At 35.1% G+C, this 20,066-nt stretch overlaps 1 protein-coding gene across 5 annotated transcripts in view; it reads right to left on the bottom strand.

Moving 5' to 3' along the window:
• Positions 1-20,066, bottom strand: part of LOC123524527 (neurexin-1-like) — a 201,554-nt gene that overhangs the window by 84,697 nt on the left and 96,791 nt on the right. For 4 of the 5 annotated variants that reach the window (XM_053539344.1, XM_053539332.1, XM_053539342.1 and 1 more), the window contains 3 exons: positions 16,906-17,052; positions 15,008-15,168; positions 7,558-7,584 (listed from right to left, as the gene is read on the bottom strand). In XM_053539344.1, coding sequence (XP_053395319.1) covers positions 7,558-7,584; positions 15,008-15,168; positions 16,906-17,052 — 335 coding nt within the window. The remainder of the gene's footprint in view (positions 1-7,557; positions 7,585-15,007; positions 15,169-16,905; positions 17,053-20,066) is intronic. The other variant, XM_053539339.1, reaches the window with a different exon arrangement.

Consider the following 20,066-nt stretch of genomic DNA (forward strand, 5'->3'; position numbering starts at 1 on the left):
TATGTCTTTTGAGATTTAGCTCTAGGGTCTGAACTTTGATTTTGCCAGTCCCTTTTTAAACTGTTAAACTTTGCAACTGCAAGACACCATAAATCTATGAACTTCCTCTACCTACACTACAAACACTTAAATGAACTGCCACCCACACCTCAACCTCAGCCATAAGTCACTTCAGACAGTAATTACTGTTTCCAATGAGTCTTCTTTGTCTTTTCTCATCATAAAGGAAAACTGTTATTTAACTGTTCAGTTATAACCTATAGTCTTCATTGGTTAGGAGAATATAAACTGATAGCTGAGCACTGAGAAGCACACAATACACGAATCACTAGAAATTACTTTGAGCAAATTTTCCTGAATTTTCTTAGAACAATGTTATTTTAGTGCATTCAGCAGATTGGCTAGAATCATTATATACATAAATGTAGTAACTACTTTTAAAATGAAAAGAGTATCAGACAGGAAATATGCTTGATATGGGAATGATATATTGCATGATAGAAGACAAAAAGACAAGAGCTGTTTGTAAAAAATATATGCCCCTATGATATCCAGTCTGAGGTGTGTAATTTTCTGACTCAAGTATGCTGTGACCTTGACCTTTGACTGCCTTGCCACAGAAAACAACATTGTAAAGTTTGACTGCAATAGGCCCTAGCATTCTTGCACAGGCTATAAATCCTAAACCATTTTAATTCCAATATATCTGTGACCTTGACCTTTGACCTCCCAACACAGCGACTTCCTAGGGCTATTACTGACCATAGACAATAAGGTTATGTAGTTTGATAGCTTTAAGTACAAGAATTCACTAGCTATTGATAAAAAAATGTTTTTAGTCCACAGGTGGTCAAAGGTCACTGTGACCTTCACCTTTGACCTACAGTAACTGATCTTAGAAGCAGAATGTTCATCTTGTAACCACTAAGAAAGATCATATTAAGTTTATACGGGTCAGAGCATTAATAATTGATATAGGAAACCAAAGTATTTACAGACAGATGGACGTACTGATAGACATGAGCAAAACATTATACCTCTCTTCTTCAAACGGAAGCAAAAATATTGCTAAACATGATAAACATGAACAAGCAGAGATACAAAATGCAATAACAGATGTCAGTAGCTTTTTCAAGATCAATAAGTAGTTCTGTATGTCCAAATTACTTCCCTTGGCAAGACTGATTGCCATCTCAGATGCAACAAGATATTATATATGTGCAAATAGCATCCCCCTGGCAAGATTTAGGTACATTGTATGAGCCACAAGATATTACATCTATTCAAATTGCTTCCCTTGGCAAGACTGATGTCATTTTGGGGGTCACAAGATAGCACATGACTATATGCTCCATTGGGTGCCATAAGATACTAGATAATTACTGTTATGTTCAAACTTGAGACTACAGATTGCTTTTAGTAAATTCACATGTCTCCCCATACTGAAAGGTGAATTGACATGCAATATCCGACCAAAGTATCGCTGTCACCTTGATCTTTGATGTACTGTTCCTTCAGCAAAAAGGACTGTCTATTGACCACAACACCACTAAATACATCCTATGAAATGCAAAGGCAGTGGTGGCCAAAAATAGCTCCATATAGTTTTCAGAAACTGTGTTGATGACTCCAGGCAATCACCAAACAAAATTTGGAGGTCATAGGACCAAGTATTCTCATGTTAATGATCAGAAACCATTTGCAGTCTTGATGTCAATGTGACCTTGACCTTTCACTTACAGACCAAATAAAGATTAAAGGACATCAGTTCATGACAGGCAGTAATGTCTTGAAGTTTGAAGACAGTTAGCTCATGTGTTCTTTAGTTGTTGACCTGAAATCACTTTCAGTATCAAAGTCACTCTGGCCTCAGCTAATGATTCAAATAGCCATCTTATAAAGTTTGACATCTGCAGTCTAAAAGGTAATTCAGATATTCAGTGGAAATCATTTTCAGTTTCTAGGTCAATATGACCTTGACCTTTAACCCCTGATATAATATGGATAACAGGCAATCATCCTACAAAGTTTGATGGCTTTAGATAAATTAAAGGTTATGTTTGAATATATGCCAAAGCGGCCTTATTTCACTTAAAATAGTAATAGCATTGGATGAATCAATACTAATTTAAAATATATTTGGTAATAAACTCAAACTAGAAAATGCTTTTGTAAAAAAAGCGCATGTCTCCCCTAATGCAAAGTCCTATAGGCAAGAAGTTAATAGGGGTCAGGAGCGAAAGTCAAAGAGACACTGATGGTTGGCTGCAGTAGGGATCATCTACTTGGCATGTCCAGTCATCCCGCTAAATTTCAACACTCTTGGCCTAGTGGTTCTCAAGTCACTGTTCAGGCTCCTGTGACCTTGACCTTTGATCAAGTGACCTCAAAATAAATAGGGGTCATCTACTATGCATGTCCAATCATCCTATTATGTTTCAACATTGTAGGTCAAGTGGTTCTCAAGTTATTTCCAAAAAATGATTTTACATGAACAGGCCACTGTGACCTTGACCTTTCATAGACTGACCCCAAAATCAATAGGGGTCATCTACTCTGCAGGTTCAATCATCCTATGAAGTTTCAACATTCTGGGTCAAGTGGTTCTCAAGTTATTGATCGGAACTGGTTATCAATGTTCAGGCCCCTGTGACCTTGACCTTTAACGGAGTGACCCCAAAAACAATAGGGGTCATTTACTCTGCATGAACAATCATCCTATGAAGTTTCAACATTCTGGGTCGAGAGGTTCTCAAGTTATTGATGGGAAATGGTTTTCGATGTTCAGGCCCCTGTGGCCTTGACCTTTAACAGAGTCACCCTAAAATCGTTAGGGGTCATCTACTCTGCATGACCAATCATCCTATGAAGTTTCATCATTCTGGGTCAAGTGGTTCTCAAGTTACTGACCAGAAATGGTTTTCAATGTTCAGGCCCCTGTGACCTTGACCTTTCACAGAGTGACCCGAAAATTGTTAGGGGTCATCTACTCTGCATGAGCAATCATCCTATTAAGTTTCAACATTCTGGGTCAAGTGGTTCTCAAGCTACTGACCGGAAATGGTTTTCAATGTTCAGGCCCCTGTGACCTTGACCTTTAATGGAGTGACCCCAAAATAGATAGGGGTCATCTACTTTGCATGTACAATCATCCTATGAAGTTTCAACGTTCTGGGTCAAGTGGTTCTCTAGTTATTGATCAGAAATGGTTTTCCATGTTCAGGCCCCTGTGACCTTGACCTTTGATGGAGTGACCCCAAAATCAATAGGGGTCATCTACTCTTCATGACCAATCATCCTATGAAGTTTCAACATTCTGGGTCAAGTGGTTCTCTAGTTATTGATCGGAAATGGTTTTCAATGTTCAGGCCCCTGTGACCTTGACCTTTGACGGAGTGACCCCAAAATCAATAGGGGTCATCTACTCTTCATGACCAATCATCCTATGAAGTTTCAACATTCTGGGTCAAGTGTTTCTCTAGTTATTGATCGGAAATGGTTTTCAATGTTCAGGCCCCTGTGACCTTGACCTTTGACGGAGTGACCCCAAAATCAATAGGGGTCATCTACTCTTCATGGCCAATCATCCTATGAAGTTTCAACATTCTGGGTCAAGTGGTTCTCTAGTTATTGATCGGAAATGGTTTTCAATGTTCAGGCCCCTGTGACCTTGACCTTTGACGGAGTGACCCCAAAAACAATAGGGGTCGTCTACTACAGCAGCCCTACAACCCTATGTAGTTTGAAGGTTCTAGGTCAAATGGTTCTCCAGTTATTGCTCGGAAATGAAGTGTGACGTACGGACGGACGGACGAGCAAAAACAATATGTCTCCTGGGGGAGACATAAATATTGACTTTCCACACCAAACTGCAAGTAAGCAAATCTGACTGTGACTCTAGAGACAGTCTTCTTATTCATAAAAACGAAAATAATCAAGGTCATTTCAACCTATTCATAGCTAAATGGTTTGAAAATAATCAATATGTATTGGCTCATGTATATGCTTGTTTATCAAGAGTTAACTTTTCAAAGTTCTTAAACTGGCAAATTTCTTCATATGAATCCTGTACAAAGCAATTTTCATTTGTTTCCAGATTTGTAAGATATGTATTCATGTCAAGATATGGCAGGTGTATGAAGTCTGGGTCAAGACCTATTATTAAAATGGCCAAATATATTGACTGGGCAATAACTGCTACTTCCACAGAAGCGTTAGCATACCAAAATTGCAAATACGAATGAATAAGTTATAAGTGTCTAAGGATACGGGCTGTTTTTGGCACCTGAAAATCTCTACAAAAGTTCATTCAAAGTAACCTTTAAGTTTAACGACAATAGTCCCTAGCAATTTTTTTTTATCAACTTTTACTAGGTATAATTCAAGATAGTATGTCCCTTAGCAAGACAGAATGCCATACTGGAGGCCATTAGATACCATGGTGTATGTTCAAATTACCTACACTGCAGATCGCAAGATATTACTACAAAATTACAAACTGTGATAGAACTAATTCTACCTTTATCACACTTGAAATGGGGTACAGCTGGTTTAAACTAGAGATGTCACAGGAGTGACGAATTATATCCCCACACTACGGCCTTGTCACAGAAGTAAGCCAATGTCAAAGTCAAACCTCAAAATCAATAGGGGTCATATGCTGGTCATGATCAACCTCCCTATTAAGTTTCCTGACCTTAGGACCAAGCATTCTCAAGTTATCATCCGAAAATGGTTTAACTGTTCCAGGTCACTGTGACCTTGACCTTTGACCTACTGACTGCAAGTCTATAGGTGGCATCTGCTGGTCATGACCAACCTTCTTATCAACTTTCACGATCCTAGGCCCAAGCAATAGTCAATAGCTCAAGTTATAGGCTGGAAACAGGTTAACTGTTCTGGGTCACTGTGACCTTGACCTTTGTCCTACAGACCTCAAAATCAATAGGGTTCATCTGCTGGTCATGACCAACCTTCCTATCAACTTTCATGCTCCTAGGCCCAAGCGTTCTTAAAGCGACATGCCTCCAGATCGTTCGACAACAAATAAAAATTATTTTTTTTAGATATCTTGAAAAACATGCTATATTTCTTAAGAAGGCTTTAAAACTTAATTACTGACAAACTTATTGTTTCGGAAACAAACGAGACTTTGCTGTTTTTACTACTTTTTACGATGAAAATCGAGAAGTGTTTGTCACGCTTTTACTCAAGGTAAACTGTCTCGATTATAAATATCTATATTTTGAAGTTATTATTCACTACTTCAGCTATAGCGCTATTGGTTACAACGACGGGAAAATGTCTTTATTGCCGAGGCGGTCCGAGGTTCGATTCCCGACGCGGTCATCTTTTTTTCTTGATTTGGAATTTTTAAAGTATTTTAGAAACAACAAGCAAATTTGATAAATTGGTATCCCCCGCCGAAATGTGACCAAGGCAAGGTGGCGACCAGGTGTGGGTACACAACTTCACAGTTTATAATAAATGTTCACAGAAAAGAATGAAAGAAGTTTAATGAAATTCTTCCAATTGGTTGGTTTGCTATGTACAAATCTGTGGATTTTTAAACAATTAAAGAGCAATAACTGTATGGAAAATTGACCAATAAAAAAAGAAAATGACGGGCATCATCAAAGTATGTTGGTTCATATTTATTTCAAGTTTCATGAAATTCTAAAAACTTGTTACTGAGAAATGGCTGCAGACGTGTAATTTTCATTAAATGAAGGGCAGTAACTCTAAGGGAAATTTACCAATCAAAAAAAAAACTTGACGGGCATCATCGCAGTATGTTGGCTCATGTTTATTTCAAGTTTGATGAAATTCTACCAGCTAGTTACTGAGAAATGGCTGCGGACAGACATTTTTGTGCATTTTTCATTAAATCAAGGGCAATATCTCTAAAGGAAATTAACCAATCAAAATAAAAACTTGAAGGGCATCATCGCAGTATCTTGGTTCATGTCTATTTCAAGTTTGATGAAATTCTACCTGCTAGTTATTGAGAAATGGCTGCGGACGGACATTTTTCATTAAATCAAGGGCAATAACTATAAGGGAAATTGACCAATCAAAAAAAAAACTTGACGGGCATCATCGCAGTATGTTGGTTCATGTTTATTTCAAGTTTCATGAAATTCTACCAGGTAGTTACTGAGAAATGGCTGCGGACGGACTGACGGACAACGCCATTTCAATACCCCTTTCCAGATTTCATCGGCGGAGGATAAAAATTCATATTTTAAATGTTCATAATATGACCAAAACTTCAATTTGAAAGAAAGATCATTTTTTAGCCAAATCTGGAGGAATGCTGCTTTAAGTTATCATCTGGAAACCATTTAAATTTTCTGGGTCACTGTGACCTTGACCCTTGCCCTATTGATCTAAGTCGAACTTGACCTGTATTTTAGGATGTTACACCTGTCTACCAAAATCTATGATCCTAGTCCCAAGCATTCTAATCCGGAAACCATCAACTGTTCCGGGTCACTGTGACCTTGACCTTTGACATATAGACCTCAAAGTAAAACTTGACCTGTATTTTATATGTTACACCTGTGTACCAAAATTTATGATCCTAGGCCCAAGCAGTCTCAAGTTATCATCAGGAAACCGTTTAACTGTTCCGAGTCATTGTGACCTTGACCTTTGACCTACTGACCTCAAAGTTGAACTTGAACTTTATTTTAGGATGCCACACCTGTGTACCAAAAATTATTTAAATCTGTCAACCAGTTATTGTCTGGCAACCATGAAAACCAACGGACCAACGGACAAGCTCACTCCTATATACACCCCTAAACTTCATTTTTGGGGTATAATAAGAGTCCCGTGATAAAGTACATGGGCTCCAAAAAGGTAATAAAATATTGTGAACAATTTTAAGTACAGTTCACTATTTGGTACTTTTGTTATGAAAACGTTTTTGCTGATGATGTGTTTTGGTACCATCATTTTCAGTTCTCACATAAATTCAATTTCATGCAGGCTGCATGCTTAGTACTATATTACTAAATAGAATATATTTTTCAGAGTCTTACCAAGAGCTACTGAACCCAAATGAAGCCGAAGGGACTTTTGTAAGTTATGTGCATTGAACAGAGAATAGGTCTTCAGCTCCCACATGACTTCTGTTTATATCTTAAGACAAAGTCAATAAATAAAAAAATTATTTTTTTTTTTGACAAAAAATACCTCCAGCAATTTTAAGTACGCAAACTGCAAAAAGGTCTGAATAGGGTAATTTGCAGAAAAGGGTCTTGCCAGATCACAACAATGTCAAACATCTTTATAGAGAGTTTGTTTCTCTTCTTAGCTATGGATGGGATAAATGGGAAGACAGTTGGAACATGCAAGCATCTATACCCATTAATCGTCTCAAAATAGCTACTGATATCTGTGAAATAATTTTTTGTTCTGTTGAAAGGAAGAAAAAAACATGTAACTGATAGAATAACAAAGCATAAAACTCATGCATTTTGCCTGTGATCATGCAAACACATGCAATGCATGCTGGGTCAAAGCCACATGCTTATCATACCTATTACTTACATCACAAAATGTACGGCCGTAGGTCAGCTAGTGTGAAAATATAGAAAAAACACACAGAAACTTGTAAATATGCTCAACTAATGTGACATTCTCTTATATCATTCTACATTCCAAACTAATTTCACTTATAAGTTTCTATTGTATAGTTTTTGTCTAAAACTATAAATCATAATTTTGAAATCATCTTGAATATTCTATAAAAAACTAAAATGACTGTATGAATGTCACGACTTTTCTTATCATTCTTTTTTTTCAAAATGTTGCATTTTAAATAAGTGCTGATGATTCTGAAAACAGAGTGCTGTATTACTATTTTGAATCGATCTATTAGATTTTGTGTTTTATGGCACACCAAAACAGTACAGTGCCAAACAGAACTAAATATTTTGGCTTCACACTTCATTTTATACATCAAAATAAAAATATGAGGTATGAGATGAAAACTTTTACACTTGCTGGAATCACAGAGCTTTAAGTAAAACAAGCAAATTTAGTGAATTTATATCCATCGCCAAATAAATTATGTTGTTTTATGAATGAGAGGATATATATCACAATTAAAGGGCAACAACTTTGCATATACTGAAGAGATCCTGACAAAATTTGTGTGTAATGATTTGTATTTGTATTAAGTTTCATGAGATGTTTTGGGAGAATTTATAATTTCGAAACAATTAAAGGGCATTAGTTGTGCAGTTAATGAAGATATTCTGATGATGTGCAAGCACAATCACCCTTTAGTGATCTATATGGTTGGTAAAACAATCAAAGGGCAATAATTCCAGTCACTGAAGTGATCCTGATAAAAGTGTGTGTGCATCACTGCCCTGTAGAGATCTACATTTGTGTAAAGTTTCATGACGATATTTAGATACGCTAAAAATCCTGATTTTTTAAAAAAAATACTCTGCTTTTACTAGGTGAAGGGAAATAATACTAAAAGTGAACAATGGCCATGTTTGACACTTCTACTTAAAATACTTTCTGAATTATAAGGATTTTCATATTTATTTATCAAATCAAGGAAGAGAAAAAAACTCTGCTTTCACTAGATCAAGGGGGATAATATATTACATGAGCAAAATCATATTTATGTGAGGTTTGGTGATTCTAGCTAAAATACTTTTACTCTTTTACTAATTATTTTTTACCAAATCAAGGGGGAAAACTCTGCTTTTACTGGGTCAAGGGAGACAATACTAAATGCAAGCAAGGGCCATGTGCTAATTAATAGTTATGTGAGGTTTGGTGATTCTAGCTGAAACACCTTTTGCATTACAGGCATTTTCTAATTCAGACGGACAGACACACAGACGGACTGATGAACATCTGGACAGACAATGCCAAAAACATAATACCTCTGCCTTTAACGAGAGATAATAAACAAATGCTCCCTAACAGGAATGTTCTTGCCTGTGGTTTTAACCTTCAAGGTACATGCCTAACTCTTGCCTGTGACCATAAACGTCTTGCTTAAAAGTTACAGGTAAGAAACCAAGTGTTTCATATCGACTGAAAAACAAACTTACATGCTAATGAACAGTGCCATTACAATATGCTTCCCTTTTGAAAGTATAAATATTAGCAATTTAAAGTGATAATACAATTTAGAATATTCAAGATGATTTCTGCATTGCACAACTGAAGGAAAGATCTTTTACATAAAGTTGCAAGATCTTTTCTCCAAGTGTTTTGTTGTTTTATATATAAATACCAGTGCTTCAGGCTGTACAAGATAATGTGAAGGCTGTCAGATTAACAGTAATAAACAGTTAAAGCGAATTAAGAAACTGGAGACATTTTAGGAAGCAAAAATATAACTGAAGTAGAAAAACTGGAGAATAATGACAATGAATAAAAAGATGGATTAGGTCTAAATGAAGTGTGAGTTAACCTATCAGTTTCTTTTTTTATAATAAACACTGCATCTTGAAAACCTACACATAATGTTGTAAGCAAGCCTTTTTCCACTGTGTGAAGTACAAGAGTGTTATCATTTGATACATGCATTTTAGATCATTCTGGAGAAGTCATGTCATCAAATCAAAGACTTAAATTCCTGCACAATGTTGCAGTGACCACACCTTTGTGACACCAACATCTGAACAAACTCATCTTGACATAAAACTATTATGATGTTAAATGAATGAAAGATACTGTGCATAAGTATTTACCTGACATTCATAAATTTTCACCAATATGCTCAGGTGTTTTCATTATTTCAAGTAATTTGTTATCAGAAAAATATTTATAGAACTAAAATGACCAGTAAGTTAACAGATAACACAGTAGAGTATTGTTTATGTAATTATCTTACATAATTTTTGTCCAACAAACTTCACAATTTATGTTATTTTGTAGATAAAAGAAAACATTTTATGATTTCTTTTGCAAATATAAGAATTAAACTTGTTTGGCTGGCTGTACCAGAAATATTACTTGCAGTGTCTGCAAAGATGAAACATTAGAACAATGAAAATGTGACAGTGACAGATACAAGAATTAAACCTACAACTTGAAGACATGGAGCTAATGTCTGACTTTAATGAATACCATATGATCTGGATTTAGCAATGTGTTGGTTTATCAATACAGAATATCACTATGAATTCATTTATGGATATATTCAGAATATTCATGAGTACCAGGTAAAAACTTGTGTAAAATATAATAGTTTTGTGTCAAGATGACTTTTACTGTTAAGACAGTGTGCACATGTTTTATACTGGATAGCATGGTATTCCATCTGGGCCATCGTTGTTTTGTCCATTTGCACTGTAGACTGATAAGGGCAAAATTGCAATAATTCAATTCGAAGACGCGAAGATACATTTTGAAGACCCAATAACAATACTGCAATATGATCTGGGACTTAAAGGGCAAACTTACGATATTTTTAAGAAAAAGTGCAATCTTAACATCACACATCACACTGTTGGCCCTTACATTGGAAGGGTGATGCCATGATAACATGATTAAAAAAATTAAAACAGAATGCGAAGTGCAGTATCAAGACTTTATAGTATCACTCTTATCACATCTCTGCACTGTGTTTTCACACCATTACATCTTATCATTGCATCTTACTGATCTACAGGGTGAAGGGCAAAACAACTATGGCCCTAATATTGTAGGATAGCACACAGTTACTGCCAGTAACATATTCTGGCACAGTGTGTGAACCTGTATTGTGTTTATGTGCTTCCACCTAGCCTATCTAGCACTGTTGGAGCATATGAATATGACAGTTTGTTACCTCAGCACAGGGAGCAGATAAGCCTTTCTTTAATACATTTATACACTTACCCACTTGTGCTGAGGTCACATTGTCTTAGAAAACAAAGTGGGCATACATTCTGAGATGAATGAAGAAAATATAAATGTATATCCTCTATAATAAATGTGTCACATTCATGGTCTATTTAAAATTGTGCATTCTAAAATTGAAATTAAAAATAAAATTGTCTTAAACAGTATCATGCTAACCCAATAAAACTGTGAAATGAGCAAAATCATCTCTCTAACAGCATTATAAAACTGTGCAATTTCGAGTTTATTTTGACATGCAAAATCCATTAGCATCCAAATTAATTTAAAACACATCCATTATTGCAGTTGGAAATATTGAACTTTTAAAAAGAGATATACAAAGCAGAATTACTAAAGCTCAGATGCCTATCTCTGGGTACTGATCCTATAATGTTCTTGGTACAGAAAAAGAGAGAGATTGTAAAACAGAAATGAAGTAATATCTTTAAATGCCGGTAAATAAGTAAGTAAAGTTTTTATTTACAGAGGGTTGCCCAATTAGCGTAGTATTATACTAATCTACCGCATTACTTGGATCAGTGAAACAAACTAGTAAAAGGCCTGGTTACTTGTTTAACAATATTAATTGTACAGTTAAATATGAAAGAAGAGTTGTGTCAAATGAAAAACATTTACTGAATCTATTATCCTATACTTACTAATACTTACTAATAAAAGTCTCGTAATTTTAAAAAAAGATTTGAAATAATGATAAAAGACCTCACAATGTCAAGAAAATACCTTGAAATTACAAGAAAAGACTGTGTAATTATCAGAAAATCTCAATATTCACAAGAAAATATCTCACAATTACAAGAACAGTATCTCATAATTTGGAGAAAATCATCTTGTTATTACAAGACACATTCAAACCCCTGTGACCCTGACCTTCCAACCCAAAATCTGGATCATCTATCAGGGTTCTGCCATGGCACTGATATCGCGGGATTCTCACGTAAAAATCATGAATGTTGCACCAAAATTGGTCTAGAAGCATCAGTTGTTGTGTTACTAAAATGCTGAGGATGAATGTGCGTGTGGCATGACTGGAACTGACTATGAATCGTTCATTTTTCTTCTGCCTCTGCACAGAAGAGTTTCCCACTTGATCCACAAGCGATCAAACAGTGAACAATTTTAAGCTACGTTTCTGCATCTACAAACAACAAAAACATTCCAACTAATGATTAACGGACTAGTACTTCATATGGCTTCCTTAAAAGCCCTAAAGCCCCATAGACCACACAAAACCTGATGTTCTTAACCATTCTCCACCCACTGTCTCGGCAGGTGAAATTGAAAGTGAGCCCGTTAACTGCTTATAATCTGTCAACTGTTCCACATTAATTGTCACCAAAACTGAAAATGCGTCACAAAATCAAACCACTGAGGGTGCAGAAAATTCAGATGAAGCCAAAAAGAAAAGTGACTCCAAATTTTAGTAGAGTTGGTCTAAAGAGTATCAATAGTTGGACAACAATATAGACTTCAATTGTAGTAATATTACTAATTCTTTCAATGACTGTCAAAAGTTGTTGCCCCAACATTTTGAAAATTCTTACCAAGGGGACATGTGACCATTTTTTATCCTGGGTAGAACGCTATCTATTCACGAAGACCAATGGCCGTATAAAGTCTTAAGGATCTAATTCAAATAGTTCTGAAGTTATTTAGCTGAAACTGTTTTTAAAGTTCAGGCCTTTGTGACCTGAACCCTTAAACTATTGACCTAAAAATAAAAGAGATCATCTACTCCCTAGCCAATTTAACATAAAAAGTTTGACGGTTGTAGGTCTGATGGTTCTCAAGTTATTGACTGGCAACCAATTTCTAAGCTCCAAGTCCTGTGACCTTGAGCTTCAACATTCTAACCCAGAATAAATTTTCTATATTACTTGATTAGAAACCATTTCCAACGTTGTGGCCCCTGTAACCTTGACCTTTGACTTACTGACCAAAAAGCCAGAGGGGACATCTACATTTTCTCATTAAATCAAAATCTTTTCTCATTATTATGAGATGATTATCTCATAAATAAGAGATATTTTGTCGTAACTATGAGATATTTTCTCATTTTGAGCTCTTTTCTTGTTATCATGAAATGATTTTTTTTTCATAATAGTGAGATCTTTTTTTGTCATAACAAGATTTTTCTCATAATTGTGCGTTATAACAAAAGGAGTACCTGGTAATTATAAGATAATAGATTCAATAAATATATTTCATTTCCTTGAAAAAACTTGCTTATCATATAAGTGTGAACAGATGTCATCACCTTTTACATCAAAATGTTCTCTACATAATTTCTTAAAAGTTATAAAAATTAGAACTTTCATTTCATGTAACATTCGGCTATGACCATCTTTTGGTTTTGAAATTTACTCTGTTATTATTATTTATTACTGGCCGCAATTAAAAAATTTTGACAACCAATGTAAGAGGAAGTTTATAACGCACACTTTACAAGCTGATTCTTAATCCTCTATTCATGTTTTTCTCCCATCGATTCAGCCATATTTATGAGCAAGCATCTCTTAAAAAAAAAAAACGCATACTTTAATGCCCAAAAGTCAGTGTAGACAGACTGATGCATATCAAAATCATAAATTTTCATAAAAAACAATCTCATGGTGTGAATAATGCCAAACTTGCAGCTTATTTATAATCCCGCTGACATTTGATGGTATTATTAGAGCTGTTTATGAAGACACCACTGAAATATTCTTCCTAAAGGAGGTACTTTCTCACTTGTTATTTTTGATGTTATAGCATCTTATGTCAAATCTTAGGTTCTTTTTTCAGAAAGAGCTCGAATAATATTCTACAAGGATAAAATGTGCCACTAACATCTTAATTAAAAAAAAAAAAACCCACTTTTGAATCACTCATTGGACATTTAACTTAACAATTAAAATATACCTAATAGTTTTTTTTATATTTTTTCATCTCAACCTGGGGACCTTAAATATACAAATGAAAATTTAATGGCTCTACTTAAATTGTTGTCTATGAAGACAAAGGGTAACAAAATAATACAAGATGAATTAAATTTCAAACTCTGTTTGCAGAAAAAAATCACACAGACTTTATGTACTTCCATTTTCAGGAAATAAATATCTATTTTGGTCTTGTCTACAAAAACATTTTCATATGAACAGCCAAAAGTACACATTCCTGCACTTAATAACTACTCAAAACTAAATAAAATATTTTAATCCCTTCAAAACTAATAAATCCCAATAGATTCGAGTATATCTATAATGAAATAAACATTTCTGCGATAAACCAAAAATAACAGAAAAAAATGAAACTTGCTTTTCAAGTGCACTCAATTTTATCGGTTACAGATTAAACTTCATATGAAAATTTTGTGAGTGTAACTTGTTATATATTTTTTCTTTTTATATTTTCTATTGTTTTAGGGGAAAAAAACAAAATATAAAATGTTTTTTGTGGGTGCGGTAGTACAATTATCAAGGCAAATGAGGATTAGAATGTAAAAAAGAACATTATCATTGTACTAAGTTTAGGGCAAATCCCACCACTACTGTACAAGAAATCTAGGAAGTGCAAAACAACTGGAGAAGAAACTGAATGGTTTTAGCACTAACAGTCATGTAAGGTTATCTACTTATTATTTCATTTAATCAATGACAGAAGTGTTCTAGTTTTATAACTCTAAAGCTAAGAGCAGATTAGAAGGAAGAAATAGTTCAGGAAAAACAAGTAGGGGGGAAAGGACAGGACAGGATTGGTCAGGACAAAATAACTTCTAAAATGTCCTTGAAACGAAGTTTGAATGTAATTATCCATTGTAAGAAAATTTATTGTACCTAAAAATCTCTTTTCAGAGCATTTATTTTCTAGCTATACACTAATATGAGGAAATGTTATCTCATTAGTTAGCAATATGTATCAATTACCTGTAATAACAGACTTAAGAATATCGTATTGTAACATACACCTGCTCAACCAATCTTAAATCCTTCTTAATGAAATCTATATTTAGCAGGATTCCTCCAGAAGATTTCATCAGATGCATCATAGGAAAAGACAACTATTCTTATGAAAAATAGATGTGTACATTCATAAATCTTACTGTCACAGGGACAACATATAGTGTATAACCATAGTAACCTACCTGTCTCGAGTTCCTGGTTATGACAATCTCATGCCACTGACCATCATCCAGCTTGTACCCACCCATGTCTACCCTCTTGTTGAATGGTCCAGACCCCAGATTGATATCAACATGGATGGCTCCATTCTTCAGAGAAACTGTCATATAATCATTGTCTTCCCCTGAAACAGATCAAATAGTGAACCATTCAAAAAGGAACAAAGTCTGTCAGAGGACAGCAATGCTTGACTGTTCAACAGCCTTGTCACAAAAGAAACTTAATTGAATGAATAGAAGTCGAACAAGAGCTGCCGGAAGACAGCAACGCTCGACTATTCAACAGCCTTGTCAATTGAACAAATACAAAAGTCCAAAAAGGGGCATAATTTTGTCAAAATGGGAAAAAGGGTTATGGAAGCTGCATATTGTTTATCAGCCCATGAGGGTGGACAAGTGTGTGAAGTTTCAATCCATTCCTATTTAATAAGTGGATACTGGGATACCAGCTTACATACAAAAACTTAACCAAAAACTTCTAAGTGAAAAAGGGGCATAATTTTGAAAAAATGCAAAGTAGAGTTATGGGACCTGTACAGTGCATGTCAGATGATGACAGTGAACAAGTGTGTGAAGTTTCAATCCATTCCCATCAGTGGGTACTAAGATACCAGCTTGCATACAAAACCTTAACCAAAAACTTTCTAAGTCGAAAAAGGGGCATAATTTTGTAAAAAAGAAAAACAGAGTTATGGAACCTGTGCAATGTAAATCATTTTATCACAGTGAAAAAGTGTGTGAAGTTTCAACCCATTCCCGCAAGTGGTTACTGAGATACCAGCTTACATACAAAAACTTAACCAAATCAGGTCGGTGACACGGACGCCAACGCACGGGCGAGTCCAATAGCTCTACTATTCTTAGAATAGTCAAGCTAAAAAGGAGCATACTTTGTAAAACGCAAAGTAAAGTTATAGAACCTGTAAAATATTATGTTCGTTCATCACAGTGGACAACTGTGTAAGGGTCAATCCATTCCCATTAGTAAGTACAGAGCTTATACACTAACAGCTACGTTGAACAAGGTGCATCATTTAATTGGTAAAATTTTACCATGCAAAGTAGATTTATGGAACCTGTGCACTGCATGGCAGATTATTTCAATGAATGTGTGTGAAATTTCAATCCATTTGTTGGTACTGAAATACCTGCTTACTTACAAAAACTTAACCAAAAATTGCTAAGACAAAATAAGGGCATAATTTTGTTAAAAAGCAAACCTGTGCCATATAAGTCAGTTTATCAAATTAATTAAGTGCATTAAGTTTAAATCCATTCCCACAAGTGGTTACTGAGATGCCAGCTTATATACAAAGTCTTACCCTAATCGGGACGCTGACTTTTTTGTTTTTCAGGTCAGAAACTTAAAGATGATGTTTGATATTAAGAAAGAAAGAATGGTATGAAGTTCTTGTAAAAATGTGCATGAAAATGTACCCAGGATTCCAATATATCATCTTCATCTCTAGATGAAAATCTCTATTTCAGGGAATTTTTTTAAGTTAGACAACTATAGAGAAAATGGCAAGCAATATCTCTGCTGGTTATGGTTCATTAGAACGTGCTGTTTGGTATTTCAGTATTTTCCTTAGAATTTCAGTGAATGTTGTGGTGGCCACATGCCTTTAAAGGCTTTGAGTTGTATATTTGATATCCCATGTTTTTGGCCACCCTTACAAGCAGAAGACAAGTCACATGTCATGTATGCAGCCTAATAAACACAACAATTACTTTATCACTTGACCTTTGATTTAATTAAAGCAATGAACAAATGCTTCGGACATAGACTTTTATGATTGGATTATTAGCTGCTTTTTAGCTGATGAGATGTCACTGGACAGTTAAATGGAGTATTGTTATACCTGTGTAAAAGAGGAGGCCACTCATCTGTGTTGTCTTGAAGTGCATTCTCAGTTCATCATTACTGCTGAAGAAGGAGTCACCACGCCGTGTGAGGTCGTAAGTTAAATACTGGGCTCCCTGGAACATTGCTTCAATAGGCTGACGTTCTGCAAGTATAAAATGAAATACAGTTAATACAGTGATGTTTCAATTGACACACCTGTTAGGGACAAAACCTCCAACAATAACACTGCTAATATAAAAATCTAAATTAATTTGTACAGTTAGAAATGTATTCAAAATTGTTTTAGTTGGCTTACACTCAAAGGTATGAAGTAATCTGCTGGATGTTCATGTTTACATTTATAACATCCTTGCTGTGGACTCATTTCATCAACATTTTTTTTCAGTATAATCCTCTACTGTTCGCACAACTCTGCAGGTTTGTGAAAGATATTTCTTCCTACACAACTCTACAGGTCTGTGACAAATATTTCTTCCTACACAACTCTACAGGTCTGTGACAAATATTTCTTCCTACACAACTCTGCAGGTGAAAGATACATTTTCTTACACAACTCTGCAGGTTGGTGAGAAATAACCCATAGAAGATATTCATCCTACACAAGTCTGCAGATCCCAGAACGATATCTCTGCAGGAAGGTAAAAGATACTTCTTCCTACACAACTCTACAGTTCTGTGACAAATATTTCTTCCTACACAACTCTACAGGTCACTGAAAGATATTTCATTCTACAAAATTCTGCAGGTAAGTGAAAGATACATCTTCCTTCACAACTGTAAAAGACCGCCACTCTCATCAAGCTTTCAATATCATCTTAATTTGTATAATTTTTTGTGCCGTGTACCATAATGTGTAAGTATACAACAATGTTTGATTTGTTACTACCTTATTAACAGAACACTAAGCATATTAATACAACACAAATACTATCCAACTTCTCGAGTTCTGACAATACTCCACTAGATTACTCACACATCTAGAAACATATTTATTGTGCAATATCAAACAAAACTGACAGAAAAAGAGCAGGTATCAGACAGATAAACTGCAAACATATCACCAATGAAAGCAGCATTGAAAACTTTAGTATGCGATATGGTTACATGTTTTGCATTTTCTCAAAGATCCTTTCATCGTTGATGTAACAGAACATGCCTTTTATCATATAAATCAGCATCTATTTTGTGGTGACTGCCAATATAAAACTCTACTTTGCATGATTTCATCATATCCCATTACTATTTGCATTATAAGGTGAAAATAAATCACACGCTATCCTTGCTTGCAGTTGATCAGGAATTAGCGATAATCTTGCATGTATCCATAATGTTTTGAATATTTTCCCTGATAAAACATATTTTTTATGCCAATAATTCGGTGAGTTATCTGTCTACACTAATAGCATGGAGGAAATATTCCAATTAATCATATCTCTAATTTTTATAAGTGGGTATTAAAGTGCTCTCCGCAGGCATATTCCACGAAATCCTTGGAAAAGAATTTAAGACTTCTATCATAAAGTTGGTAGTATTCTCTAAATTTTCATTATTTTGATGCAATTTCATGGAACAGAGATATTTCAAATGAGCATTCTGTTACTGCATTAAATATGAAAAATATTGTAAAATTATACCCCTTCAATCTTTATTTCTCTCCTATATACTGAAGTTGTCAGTTACTTTTGGAATACAAATAGGTAATCGTTGTAATTATATTTATACCACTATGTAAAATTCTAAAATTATAATAGTAATGGCTCCTCTATAAGACAGAAGAAGCTAATGTTTAGGCATTATCCAGAATTTTTAATGATAATGCCAAATGCACATTGTTTTTTAGATTGTTAGATTTTAGAATTGTTTCAAACTGCATCAGTCATTCATCCAGTTCTTTTTGGCAGACCTACAATGGAATGAAAAACCCCCATCAGTCATTCACAAAGTTCAAACGAGCCCGTAATCATATAAATAACAAGGAAATGTCTTAATCTACTGGGCACCATATATAGATTCTCAATTCTATCATGTTCAGACAATTCCAAATCTTAGCCAGTGTATCATTCTGTGTGAGAGTCTCTCTGTCTAGATCCCACAAGTTTTTTTTCATACACTGCAGAACATCAAATTTTACATTATATCTCAGACATCAAAGACTGTACAGGAGAAATCAATGTTTGACTGAACAGAACGATCAATATAGAGTAAATGAGACCCGCAACAATCCCGCCCAATCTTTTGCCTTGTCAAAATATTGTGCATATTGATCAGTCAAACCATGATGGCACTGCGCTCCATCGTGTCCATATAACACTTGATATAACCCAGAAATTTGTCATCCCAAACCTAATCCAATAGGTCTCGGAAGGGCGTAAAATATTCCAGCAATGTCTCCTGCCATTTTTCTTGTCATAATAGATATTCTATTGCATTGTTCCCCTTTACAGAAAGTTGGGTCAAAAAGACAAGATACAATATCTGATCAACCTGTACTGTGTACCTTATTGGCAGCAAGTAGTCAACAACAAGAATTCCATAAGTAAAACATTTAACCATATGGCAGTATCAGTATCACACATCTGCTGAAAACTATACTTTTTCAGTTTAATGGCAGCTAGCTATCATTTCTGTAAAATCAACTTTGACTGCAGAAGATCTTCACAGTTTTCTATAACCCAAATTTAAACAACAATTACAGAGACTTCATTTTTACAAAAAAAAGAAGAAGCTGACTGGTTGAAGGATCATCAGCATAGTTTTATACTTACTAGGCAAGTTGGCTGGTTCAAGGACCATCAGCATGGTTTTATACTAACTGGGTAAGTTGGCTTGTTCAAGGACCATCAGTACGATTTTATACTAACTAGGCAAGTTGGCTGGTTCAAGGACCATCAGCTTGGTTTCATACTAACTGGGTAAGTTGGCTTGTTCAAGGACCATCAGCATGGTGTTATACTAACTGGGCAAGTTGGCCGGTTCAAGGACCATCAACATGGTTTTATACTAACTAGGCAAGTTGGCTGGTTCAAGTACCATCAGCATGGTTTTATACTGACTGGATAAGTTGCCTTGTTCAAGGACCATCACAATGGTTTTATACTAACTGGGCAAGTTGGCTGGTTGCCTTGGTTCAAGGACCATCAGCATGGTTTCATACTT

Source organism: Mercenaria mercenaria, chromosome 1, assembly GCF_021730395.1.
Source record: "Mercenaria mercenaria strain notata chromosome 1, MADL_Memer_1, whole genome shotgun sequence".
NCBI classification, from domain to species: Eukaryota; Metazoa; Mollusca; class Bivalvia; order Venerida; family Veneridae; genus Mercenaria; species Mercenaria mercenaria.